General features: G+C 46.8%; 1 protein-coding gene across 2 annotated transcripts in view; it reads right to left on the reverse strand.

The window, feature by feature from the left end:
* The window catches only part of EPHA8 (EPH receptor A8), a 61,355-nt gene extending 49,482 nt beyond the window's left edge, over nt 1-11,873 (reverse strand). For both annotated transcript variants that reach the window (XM_082229933.1, XM_082229932.1), the window contains exon 1: nt 11,628-11,873. In XM_082229933.1, coding sequence (XP_082086059.1) covers nt 11,628-11,715 — 88 coding nt within the window. In that variant the 5' untranslated portion in view covers nt 11,716-11,873. The remainder of the gene's footprint in view (nt 1-11,627) is intronic.
* Nucleotides 11,874-13,671: the final 1,798 nt, after the last annotated feature.

A 13,671-nucleotide genomic window follows, 5' to 3' on the forward strand; every position in this document is an offset into this window, starting at 1 on the left:
ATTTGCATGGGAAAGATGGACCTATAACAGGGGTAGTTCGACAGATTTTATTTTTTGTTTTATTTTGTTTATTTTTTGTTTTGTTTTGTTTTTATTATCCCCAAGCATTGGTCATGCTGGCTAGGGCAAAAAAATATGCTTTTAAAAGCATACTTGAGAGATTCAGAAGCCCTTGTTCTGATTCTTTTAAAAACTGTTTTAAAATATTCAATAAATGCAGATTTTTGGTGCAGATTATTATTATTTTTAATCCACCTGATAATGCAGGAATGGGATGAAACTGGTGCATAGGAGTACACTTTGAAAGTAACACAGACATAATGTGCCCTTTTTAAGCAGGGATGTACCACGCAAATACCTGTTTATGTCATGCCTCACAATTCCTTTGAAGCCCCACAAAACAGATGAGTCCAGTGAGATTGATCAGTGCCTTATTCTGGGAGGGAGTTATACAGCCCCTCTTAAAGAAGTCTTCCCTGGATAAAGAGGTTTCAGAAAACTAGCATCCAGTTTGCAATATTCCTTTTCTGGGCAAGGTGGTTGAGAAAATGGTGGCTGGCCAGCTGCAGATGTTCCTGAGGGACTATATAAACTATTTAGATCTATTCCAGTCTGGTTTCAGACCCGGTTTTGCCACCGAAAGAGCCCTGATTGCCCTGATTTATTACCTCTGTTGGGAGAGAGCTGGAGGAATGTAACCCTATTGGTTCTCCTTGACATCTCAGTTGCTTTTGACACCTTGGCACTGCCCATGGTGTCTTCTTCTGGAGCAGCTCAGGAAGGTGGGTATTGGAGGCCCTGTACTACAGGGTTTTGCCCCTACTTACGGGATCAAGAATGCTGAATGTTGACCAAGCTAGTTGCCTATTCACTATGCATTTGGACAGCTCTTGAGATATCATGGCCAAATTTTGCATGGCGGTTTCTGAGATCAAGGGGCAGGTTTTTGTCTCTGTTTGGATACAATTTTGATTTAACATGGCGGACTGAAGCATTCAAAACCAAACTGTTTTTGACCACTGGTTTCAAAACTGCACAGTCCTTTTCATTTTCCAGTAATTCCTTAGCAATGTAGGGTGCAGGGCTTTTAGTAAGTAAATAAATATGACATGTGTTTAGCATTGACCAATTGAAGAGATCTCGAGTGGTCAGGAATTAATTCCTCTTTGTTTGACTCATTACTTTGCACTCACTTCTTAATTTCAATCCCGCTGCTTTTTCCTCCTCTCAAATCAGATGGAGGCAGATCTTGGCCGGCCAGCCGCAGAATCAGGCTACAATAATTACACCCAGTAGAAAACAAAGAAAAACATGCCAGGCCAATGAGTTTGTACTAATGATGGCAAGTGGCCCCTTTCTTTCTCACGCTCATTCTGCACCACACAGGACTGTCAGAACGATGAAACGCTTCCAGACGGCCGAAGGCCTTGCTTTGAAAGCAATAGCCAATTAAACTGAATTTTGCATGATGTCAATAGAAGTCTCATTCTGAGGATATTGCACGACAAAAGCAGGCACCAGCCTGCTTAATAACTCAGACAAATCACACACTGGAAAATCATTTCAAAATGGATCTCCTGCCGACATGGCTTATAAAACTATCATCAACAGCTTTTCGAAGGGTGTAGTTACAGTTAATGAAAAATTAGTCTCTCTCTCTGTGTGTGTGTCTGTGTGTGTGTATGTGTGTACGTGTGCGTGTGTGTGTGTGTGTGTGTGTTATGTGTACAGATAAATCTGCCCTTGCATTCCTCCCTTCCTAAAAGCACACACACATAAAACATATTTTTAAACTAGATTGCTGGAAACAAGTATGCTAAGTCATAAGCATAAAGCAAGTATTGTCAATTTACTTATGTAAGCATGTGTGTGAGAGATGTGGGGTCTTACAGAAGCAATTCTGGGGTGACCTCCAGCTTGAAGAAATAAATTCCAAAATTAGTGTTTATTGTGAGCTTAACACATTTCAGGGAAGGAAACATTTTTAAGGGCACTGAAAAATTCAAACATAATCAGGAAACAGATGATTGACACAAAATAAAATGGAGTGAAATATATTCTCCTGAATCCATTTAAAGATACTGAGTTGTATCCAGTGCTTGTGCTACACAAAGTAGACCCATTGAACTTAATGAACCTTAGTTATGTTGATTACCTGTAATGAGTTTGAGTAGGACTAATATTGACTACAACCCATAAAGTTCTTTATAGATAATTGCATCACTTAAAAAAAAAACTAATATCAAAATATGTTTAACATTACCAAGTTCAAAACAAATTGTTAATAACGAAACAAACCCTAAACAATTTCGGAGGGGGGGAGGGAGAGCTAAACTATAAATAAGATATTGTACATATACACACACACGGCTTTTTTGCAGTTGGAGCTCACAGGAGGTAAGCTTGACACCTCTCAGATGGGCACCATTGTCGTTCTAAAAGAACAAGGGTGAAGTTCATGATTTTTCTAGAAAAATAGCATTGTATACACACATTATATCCAGCATGAAAGTAGGTGTAAAAGGTAAACTAATATTTTTTAGCAATACTTCTAACACACCAAGGATAATGCAGTAGCTCCTGCTACAGAAAACATTCAGTGTGGAATTCGTCATAATAAAATGTGACCTCTAGTTTGGTGACAGACTGGAAGCTTGCTTACCCCTTTTAAAGGTAAAGGTAAAGGTAAAGGGACCCCTGACCATTAGGTCCATTCGTGGCCAACTCTGGGGTTGTGGCGCTCATCTCGCTTTATTGGCCAAGGGAGCCAGCTTACAGCTTCCGGGTCATGTGGCCAGCATGACTAAGCCGCTTCTGGAGAACCAGAGCAGCACACGGAAATGCCGTTTACTTCCCGCCGGAGCAGTACCTTTTTATCTTCTTGCACTTTGATGTGCTTTCGAACTGCTAGGTTGGCAGGAGCAGGGACCGAGCAATGGGAGCTCAACCCATGGCGGGGATTCGAACCGCCGACCTTCTGATCAGCAAGTCCTAGGCTCTGTGGTTTAACCCACAGCTCCACCCACATCCCTTACCCCTTTTAAGGACCCACAATTTAAGGACTAAGGAATGACGTTCCTAGCTTTTCAGTGACTGTTTGGGGCATGTGGATATTCTAGTCCACACCAGTGACTCGGAGTGGGGGACTGTACAGCCTAGTCTTTAATAACTTGAGACCAGTTCACTCGAAGGATCACCTTAACCAATATAGACCAACTCAGCAACCTCGATCTGACACTTTTAATGAGTCCCACCCAATCTTTGTTCAGTATGTGTAAGGAACTGATCGTTCCTACATTCTGGGTAGGAATGACCACTGTGTATCAGAAGAACATAACAAGAGGCTCCTGGATCAGGCCAATGGCTCACCCTGTGCTCACAGTCACCAGTGGAGGAAGGGGGTTGTGATAGGTGTGGTCTGCCCCGGGGGTCATCCCTGAGGGGGAGTGACAAAAAGGCACACCGCGGGGAGCTCGCCCTGCCGCTCCCATGTGCAGTGGCTTGAGCGTGGCAGACAGCCCTGCCCCCGTGCAGTTCACAGTGGATCGTCCCCACCTGTGCAGCCCCCCTGCCCCCCCGGGTGCACATGGCCACCCCCGGAACTAACTCTGCCACTGCTCACAGTGGCCCCCCAGATGAACCAATGGGAAGCCCCAAAACAAGACCTGAGCACAGCAGCATTCTCCCTTGGTTTCCAGCAACTGGTATTCAGAAACTTTGACTGGGGAGGCAGAGCGTAGCCATTATGGCTGGTAGCCATTGATAGCCTTCCCCTCCACAAATTTGTCTAATCCTCTTTTAAAACCACCCAAGTCGGTGGCCATCACTGCCTCCTGGGGGAATGAGTTCCAAAGTTTAGCTACACTCCGTGTGAATACTTCCTTTTGTCCTTCCAATATTGAGCTTTTTGGGATGCCCGCGAGTTCTAGTACTGTGAGAGAGGGATAAAGACCAGAGCCCCCATCATCCAGCCCATATTTTCCAGTGCGTTTCTCCATTACTTGGCTAGCCACAAAACTAAACAAAGATTTCTCATCCTATCCACTTTGATTGCAGCCCCTCCTGCAAGATAGTGAGGCACCAACCTGCTTCTGACTGATTTAGAAAACACAGACTGTTCCTAATCCCAAGGAAGCCGATAATTAAGTTTCTACAATTCAGATCACTTGGAATAAAAATTTCAGGAAGTCAATGAATCAGTGAGCTATACCATCCTTTGGCTTACATTCCACGCCCCCCTCCCCCATCGTTTATTATGGTATATTTTAATGGATTTTTAAATTTTCCTTTTAATAGCTTGTTTTAATTAAGTTGTGGATTCTTCTGCCGGGGTGATGTTGCCATAGCCATAACCTACAGGTGTAGCTCTAAATAATGTTGTGGCACCTTGTGCGTCTTGTGGACTGGAGTTTTAGTCAGAAGTGCTGTGGATCACGATGCTAGGATGCAAGGATCACGATAGACCGCATTTGCAGGTCAGTTTATTCTGTTTCCCCTTTTAATTTTTGCATTATATTTGAGCTGTCACGTGACGTAAAAGACCATTGCAGAAGGTTAGCAGAATATAGTGGAAATTTAGGACTCAATTCCATGTTAATTGCTTCCAGGCGCGGGGGGGGGGGGGGCTTGCAACCACGTTAACCCTGAAAATTGTAGGGGTAAAATGACAAAATTTCGGGCAGTATACTGGCATACAGTTCTTTCTTGCCATTTTGATGGGTGAATCATGGGAGAACAGAAACACGCATATATGGAAAGGGTGTGGGAGTAGCAATTATTATAATTAATATTAATGTTGTCAAATTATGTTCATTGTTGTGTCACACCACACCCACTGGTGAAACAATAAGCAAACAAAAACACAGCCATTTTTTGAAATTTTAACCTATCTGGATTTTGCAACGCATTTCTCCAGCCAAGTGACGTGTACAAAAATGCATACACCAGGAGACAATGTGCATTGTAATGCATGCATTAGTGAAAATAACACGTGAAAATGCATAATCTAAGAGGAAATTGCTTTTCAAAAATGTGTATATCAGACAAAATTGCATACAGACCTGTGTATGGAAGGGAAATTATTATTGTTGTTGTTGATATTATTCAAATGCTGCTGAATTTTCACAAAGTATTTTTTTAATTAAAAGAAAACGCAAACTGATTTTGAAATGTGGAAAACTGAATAAAAAAATGAAATAGACAGATTCACCCAGGGTCAAATAGTACACTGTGTTAAGGGTGGGCAACCTACAACCCACAGACTAATTTTATGTGGCTCTTGACCTAATTTCTTGCAGGTGGAATGGAGGGGGAAAGGGAAGTGGCAGGAAGTGAAGGAGGGGGTTATACCAAACAGACAAAAGAGAAAGGTGGCTTCACCCACCTTTAACTCAAGCCCCACCTACTTTTTACTCCAGCCCCACCCACAGCTCCCCTTTGATTATCCCTGCTCATCCCTGCCCTACATTAAACTGCAACAAACTTCAGACAAACCTCATTTGGCATTGGGATCACATTCAGGTAGAGGAAAGGCTTTTCAAATGCACCACCCTCCTACCCAAACATGCTGTTGTCCCAACGAAAATCCCTTCTTCCTTTAAGCAGAGAGGGAGGGTGTAATTGGTGATGAATGGCAGTGGAGAAAGAGAGGATCATGGGTCAACGGAAGTGCAGGTCAACCAGCTCTTTACCTGTCCGACTCTGAAATCATTTCCTCTCTTTCTGTCTGTCTCTCTGACACACAAAATACTGAATGCATAGGTAAGGTAATTGAGCATCCTCCAAGTCAAAGGTAGAGAAGCTTTTTTTCTCAGGTGATGGAGGTGATTTGCCTTGGGTGCAAGACCAGATTCCAAAAGTGGGTGCTTCTTCTCACCTTCCTCCTGCCACTCCAATCTCTCTCTCTCTCTCTCTCTCTCTCTCTCTCTCTCTTTCTCTCTTTCTCTCTTTCTCTCTTTCTCTCTCTCTTTTCTGGTACTCCTTTCTCTCTCTCTCTCCACTCATCCTGCATTCACACAGCAGTTTATTCCACTTTCTTCAATGTTTCCCTAACTGTTAAATTTCATATTATATCTGAGCTTTCACATGACACCTCTGGAAAAATAAGAAAATGTAGCTCAAATTTAGCATTCATTTCTGTGCTATTTACTTCCAGAAAAGAATCTGGTTGCAAATAACACAGGAATAAGTGCTAAACTTGTGCTATAAGGTAAAGGTAAAGGGGCCCCTGACCATTAGGTCCAGTCATGACTGACTCTGGGGTTGCGGCGCTCATCTCGCTTTATTGGCCGAGGGAGCTGGCATATAGCTTTTGGATCATGTGGCCAGCATAACGAAGCCGCTTCTGGCGAACCAGAGCAGCGCACGGAAACACTATTCACCTTCCCGCCAGAGCGGTACCTGTTTATCTACTTGCACTTTGACGTGCTTTTGAACTGCTAGGTTGGCAGGAGCAGGGACTGAACAATGGGAGCTCACCCCATCGCAGGGATTCGAACCGCCAACCTTCTGATCGGCAAGTCCTAGGCTCTGTGGTTTAGACCACAGCGCCACCTATATATCTGAAGGTGGCTTTTATGTCATGTGAAAGCTCAGTCTCTGGTGGCAGTGGAAAGTCACCATTTCGTGGTTCACCTCAGGTGCCAAAATGGCTGGGAACAGCCCTGGATTTGGAATATGGACCATTTGCCCAATAGTACCTGAGCATTTATCTTTTCAGACACATTGCTTCCTGCATGACTTCAATGTCCATACTCCAATTCTGGAGTATGTATGACATGGTATTAGAAGCACATGGCTGCCAGGCCCAAACCATCCTGTTACTGGATGCAACCTTGACACCACACAATACTGTGACCCAACTGTGATCCTGGAACTATTAATAAATTATCTGGGCATGTCCCGTAGTGGAACAGCCTCTGGTTGTGTGAGTAGAAGGTCACAAATACACACTAGGTTTAGATGGATCTGGCAGCCTTGGGGCCTCTGACTTTTTCATTTTTGCAGCCTACAGTTCAGTTCTCCATGCTTCCACATCATTCATGATAGGCACACAAACATATATACATTTATGGATATAAATATATTTAAATGTCCTCACGGAAATTCTTCAGCAATTTAGTGTACATGCAGCTTTTGCAAGAATGCCTGTTCATATATTATTTCATAAAAATATGCATTGTTATGCAGACATTCGCCTAATAAACCCATGGTTATACTTCTTAAACTTTCTTGTGGGGTTGGGGGTGTCAGAGTACTGCATTGCAAAATTTGGAGACATATGAGGTCTCATCCAGATTTGCCTTTGCCCCGTCGCTTTCCCCCGGGGAAGCCTACACTTTAGTGATAAATCGGAGCAAATGTCAACTGAGTTTTCTCTGGGTTCACATTTGCTCTGATTTATCGCTCAAGAGTGGGTTCTCCTGGGGAAAGTGGTGGTGCAAGGGCTCAACTGCTGGGACCCATGCTTTCTAGACAAAGGACAGGTGGAAGCGTGGACGAGATCAGAGTATCCAGCGATTGTGCTTTTGCTCATGCAGTGGATGAATTAGTTGGTCTGCATTAAAATGTGAACCCAACTGAATTTACATACAAACAGTATGATCGCAACTGGAAAACCCTAACAAGTCAGTCCATCCACCCTGGAAACCCGTGCTCACAGCATAAAAGATGTCCCAAAAAAAATTGTGTGTGTGAAAGCAATGGGCATAAATATATCCAAAAATATTTTCTCGTGAACTCAGTTCCTGCCAGGCAGGAGATCTTTGATATGGAGAGGAAAGGGTGGGATTTGGGGATCAAGTAATGAAATAAGGATCTGGAATCAAGGCAGGGGTGATGGATCTTCAGAATGGAAAGCCCGCAGCCACCCCCACCCCCCAGCCACCAACCCTCGTTCTGTAAGGTGGCATTTGGAAAACATTAATGCCAGTACCAAGCCTCCGCATTGCTTGGCACAGACCTGGCAGCATGGACAGCATCATTCTGGAGCCAAGGACAAATTGGCCTCATGTGGCCCATAGTTCAAACCCACCCAGCATCAGGGGAGAAAAAACTCGCTCTGCAAATCATAGCATGCTGTTACGTAAACAGGAGCAGAGCCTCCCAGCCAGGGTCAGGCTGGCCTGATTGGTTTGGGCAGCTCACAAGCACCATGCCCCTCAAGGGGACAGAGCAAGTGCACTGCCCCAAGCCCTGAGGTCAAGGTGATGGGCCCCTTTGTTTACCTGGCCTCAACTCCCTTCAGAACCATCTTTCCAGAAGGGTGGACTGCAAGAAGCAACGTCGGCCACTCAGCACAGGCCATGCCAGGGTATTCGGAGCCAAAGGAACGCAGGTCACCATGATCTCATGAAAATTCCCCCAGACACCCTCCTCTCTCCCACTTATCTCTACCAGCTTGGAAACTGCAGGTGTGGTGCCTGCGGAAAAGCTGCAGGAAAGGGCAGCGAAAAAATGATCAAGGGGATGCATCAACTCAAATGTTACGGCGCTTTAGGCTTTTTTGCTGGGGGGGGACACAATGGGGTGGGGGTGGGGGGACAACAGCACATAATCCAGGTGGGTAAAATGGTTCCCGGCATGAAGAAAGTAGAAAGGGAGGCATTGGTCCCCCTCTCTCCTAATACCAGAAACCAACGGGGTCACCCTGCAAAGCTGAATGGTGCAATATTCAAGGCAGCAGGTAATTAGACTGCAGAATTCTCTGCCACAAGATGTGGCAGGCACCAGCCTAGATAGCCTCAAAAGGGGGTTGAGTAAATTCGTGGAGGAGAAGTCTATCAGTGTCTATGATATTCCCAATGTCTATGGACAGCCTCCAAGATCACAGGAAGCATGTCCCTGAAGACCAATCTCTAGAGAACAGCAGAGAGGGGGCTGCTGCTCTCATGGGCTGCTTGTGGGGGGACAGGTTATGACCCTAGATAGGCTGAATAGCCTTCTCCTCTTGTGTTTCCCCTGCAGCTCTGTAACAGGCCTTGAGTTTGATCCAGCAGGGCTCATGTGAGGCGCCCATCCTCCCTGTCACAATCCCTTTTCTGCCAGCTGTCTTTGACCTGACATGCTCTCTCCGTGTGGCTGTGGTTAATGTAGCTTCAGAGTTGGCGTGTGAGAGAGAGCAGCTAGGGAGCTGGGAGGGTTGTGGGAGCTGCTTTGCCCTGCCGTGACCTCCTTGTGATCTCTCAGCCACCAGGGGAAGCAGGTAAGAACCGTGGGTGATGATCCTCCTGTCTCTAGGTGGCAGGGAAACACAACTGCACTTGTGATTCTGAAGGGCTAGGCCAGGGTAGAGGAGGGGGACGAGTACAGGAGAGGGGCATATCTTCTTTAACAAGCACATGGAGGCAGGTGAGGACCTAAGGAGACCATTGCTGGATCAGACCAAAGGGCTATCGAATTCTACATCCTGTCTCCCACAGTGGTCAAGTCGATGGCTCTGGGGAGCCCATAGGCAAAGCATGAAAACAACCCTCCTTCACTGCTATTCACAAGAACATAAGAAGAGTCCTTTTGGATCAGACCAAGCACCCATTCCATCCAGCATCTTGTCTCTGCCAGGGGTCATCCAGATGCCCATGGGATGGCCCAACCATCCATGCCCCATTGTCCTCACCCCCCCCAGCAAATGATATCTAGAGGTATGCTTCCCCTGAACCTATAGGTTGCTTTTAGCATTAATAAATGCTAAAATAAATGGCATTAATAGAATTATCCTACATGAATTTATTGATTCATAGAATTGTAGAGTTGAAAGGGACCACAAGGGTCATCTAGTCCAAATGCAGTAAATATTTTGCCCAATGTGGTCTTGAACCCATAACTCAGAGATTAAGAGTCTCATGCTCTACTGACTGGGCTATCCAAGCCTTTTACCTTTGTAAGACAGACTTGTAGCAGCTAGAGTCATGGCAAGGACTGGGGAGACTCAGGGTCACATCCCAACGAAGCCACAAAGTTCACTGGATGACTCTGGGATAACTTCTCTCTCTCTGTCTGTCTAACATACCTCACAAGGGTGTTGTAAGGGTAAAGTAAAAGGAAGGAAATCCATGTACTTTGAAAGAAAGGAGGGATATAAATGAAAGCAGATACAGTGGTACCTTGGATCTCGAACTTAATCCATTCCGGAAGTCCATTTGATTGCCAAAACGTTTCAAAAATCAAAGCGCGGCTTCTGATTGTCTGCAGGAGCTTCCTGCACTCAATCGGAAGCCGCGGAAGCTGCATTGGATGTTTGGCTTCCGAAAAACGTGCGCAAACTGGAACACTCACTTCTGGGTTTGCGGCGTTTGGGAGCCAAACCATTTGGGAACCAAGGTGCCACTGTAAATGAATGCAAAATCAGGTAGGGGATTTGGAAGTATGGTTGTGGCACAAAATTGGCAGGAATAATGGAGAGATGGGCAGCTCTACCAAGAGGCATGCTGTAGCTCAGCTTTTGCTAACCTGGCAACCTCCAGATGTTGGCTGAGGCTGATGGGAGTTGTACCACCAAAAAACATCTGGTGGGCATCAGGTTGGTGAAAGCTTCTGTAGGTGAAGAGGTGCAGAGACTTTGCTGTAGTTGCTGGAGAGGAGTAGTGGAAGAACTCAGGCTAACAGCACCAGACTTCACAGAACTGGTCAATACTCTGGCTAGTTATCCATCTACTTGATGTTCGCTCTGAGGCCCCACAGAATGACCCTGGATGTCTTCCGGAGATGAGACAAGGAAGAGCACAGAGGTCAACAGTGGAATGTGAACATGCCAGTGGATGGACACTTATTTAAAGTCCAGGGAAGTTGGCCATGCAGAGACAGCAGCTCCACTGCAGGCGTTGGTTTTGCCAGTTTCACAAGTAGGCATGCGCCATGGTGGAAGATGCAGGTGGTCTTGACAGTATCAGAGGGGTCAGCAGAAATGGGCAGTTGCTCTAGAACCAACGATGCCAGCCAAGAGAGACTGGCATTAGAGGTGGCCTCAGCCCCAACCCCCCCCTTGCTGATCCCCAAAAGCCAAGGGCACTGAGACCAGCATCTGGACAAAGGAACCAGCAACAATGTTGTGGGACAGTCTCCTCCTAAAGCATAGAGGTGATGAGCAGGTGTGTCCTGTCTGCCTCCCCTTCCTGGACTTTTCTACGCAACAAAGTCCATTTTTTAAGACGCCCAGCAACTCACCCGCTTCCTCTTCTCAGCTCACAGACCACAAACGCCCACTGCACTCACGCAAAACTGGGGCATCCTGTCTGCACACACCTTGCCACTGCTGGAGCCCTGGGCTGGGCAATCTCTTCATTATTTACAGAGCGGGAGTTCCCGATGTCCTTCTCCTCCGCTGTGTGGCGAAGGACCGTAGCTCCCTGAGCCCCTGCCTTGCAACAAAAGGTCCCTGGTTCAAATCCCGCCATCTCCTGCCCGAAACCCAGTCAGTGTGGGCAACGCTGAGCTGAAGGGACAAGCGGTCTCGGGCAGGGTCCCGGGTCGCTGTCCCCAAACCTCCAGGAGCATCAAACTCTGGGAGACCCTCCCCAGCAGTGCGGGGAGGAAGTTTGCTGGGCGACAAGCCCTCGCGAGCGCCCAGCCCACCCGCGCCAGCCGGCACCCGAGGCAAGGGCTGCCTCTCCGTGCTGCTCCCGGGCTCTTACCTTCGCTGGTGGTGGCTGCGAGGCAGGCGGCGCAGGAGGCGATGAAGGCGGCCAAGGAGACTGCGCGCTCCGTCGGGGTCCTGGCCATAGTGCACCGGGGGCAGCCCGGCGGGCCAGAGCGAGCGCCCTGGCTGCGTGCTGTCAGCGGAGCCCCGGCGCCTCCGACTGCACTTTCCCCACATTTGCTCCCATCCACACTCCGGCAGCGCTGCGCGCGGGAGGAGGGGGCGAGGCGCCCGGCTGCCTGTCACGGCGCAGAAGCCAATTGGATTTGCAGCCTCGCCAAAGTTCCCCCTTCCCTCCTCCCCCCCCTCCTCTCCTCCCCATCCGCCACCACCCACCCACCCCGATCGCTGGGCCAGGAAAGCATCTCCTTCCGCGCAGCCAGGGAGCGGGGTGGGCACCTTTGGTCAAACACCTCCTGCGCCTCCTGCATCTCTCCTCCTCTGCGCGCAGCTCCAAAAAGAAGCCCTTGCCTCTTCTCGGTCCTTTGCGCCTTCCGCATGGCAGGTTGTTTGCGGTTGCTAGGGAACCGAGCCTGGACAGCCGGGTGCCCGGTTTCCCCTTCCCGGACCCTCGGGCTGGGTGGATGCTCAAATGAGGGAAAGGGGCTGCTGGACAAGTCCCGGACCCAGCCGCTTGGACGGGAAAGCTGCAAAAAGCTGCCTAGAATGGCACGGATGGATTTGTCGATTGCAGTTCCTCATCCCTTCCGCCCCCAATCTGAAGTTTGGTCCTGTACATTTAAGCATCAGTTTATGGTTTGTTTGTTTGTTTGTTTGTTTGTTTGTTTCACTGCACATTTTTCCTGATCTGCCTCCTTTTTTGCAAGCAATTGGTATAATGCGTTTTGCATATTGTTTTCACGAAATTCTTATTACACTTTATTACCTTTTCACCCTAAGGTCCTGGGGTGGGTTACAACAATTTAAACGATTAAAACACAGCACTGATATTAAATCACAATATATACACAATATTGGACAATATTGGACAGGACTCTCATGATCTTAACACCCAAGATCAGGAAGGAGGCAGTCTTTCATAGATTTGGGACCTGAGTCGTTTATATGGATTTTATACCCACCAAGGGGTGGATCTCCTATGAAACTAATGGAGATTACGCTTTACCACCCCTAATCCTGAAGCGACCTCAGAAGTAACTTTAGTCCACATTGTTTTTAAAAGAGATGTCTAGTTAAACCAATTTCAGTTGCACAGCTCAAACTGATTATTATTTTGTTGTTGTTGTATATATTTCAACAATCCCAAAGTCTGAGAGTCAGTTGCCTTTCCTCTTAACTAAGCCCCAGACTTGCCCCACCCCCCACCTCAGGGCTCCACATTTTCTTATCTCTCGTGAAAATTAGCAAAATGTTGATTTTGTAGGTTTCCTGCTCAGCCTTAAAATACATCTTTAAAATGACAAATTCACAGCACCATGTGATGATACATAAGGTAAAAACTAAAGTGTATAATTAAAATGAGCAAATCACATTTTAAATCAGAAGTAACACATCTGTTTCTAATCAAGTTCAGCTTATTGATCTGGAAGTATAATTTTAAAAATGCTGTCCTGAGTGATAAAATGTTTGTTCTCCTCCAGTTCCTGACCTTCAGCAGAGGTAGAGAACCTTTCCTCAGCCCCTAGGCTTCACTCTAGGGATTGACTATGGGATTGGGGTCCCCTTCAGCAGGGGATGGAAGAGAGGGTAGAGGGGCAGAGGGGAAATTGCATGCAAATCAAGCCCCATGCAAATCAAGTCAGTTAGGTGAGTCCATAGCAGCTATCAGTGGCCCTCTGGTTTGAGGTAGTCACACTATCATCCTCTGACTCCACTGGAGTAAAAGGCTGCTGGAGCAGTTGAGGTGGTCTCTTCCCAGAGTGTACAGCTGGTGTGGAACTGCTGCTCCTACATAAGGCTCAATCTAAAGCTGAAGCAACATCAGAGGGTGAGGCCAGGCCTCTGACGAGGTCAAGGCTTGCATCACGACACTGGGCAACCAATTCATGGTCTTCTAAGCAGGGCTGTGCACCAGAGCT

Source organism: Podarcis vaucheri (genome assembly GCF_965113315.1).
Source record: "Podarcis vaucheri genome assembly, chromosome: 7".
NCBI classification, from domain to species: Eukaryota; Metazoa; Chordata; class Lepidosauria; order Squamata; family Lacertidae; genus Podarcis; species Podarcis vaucheri.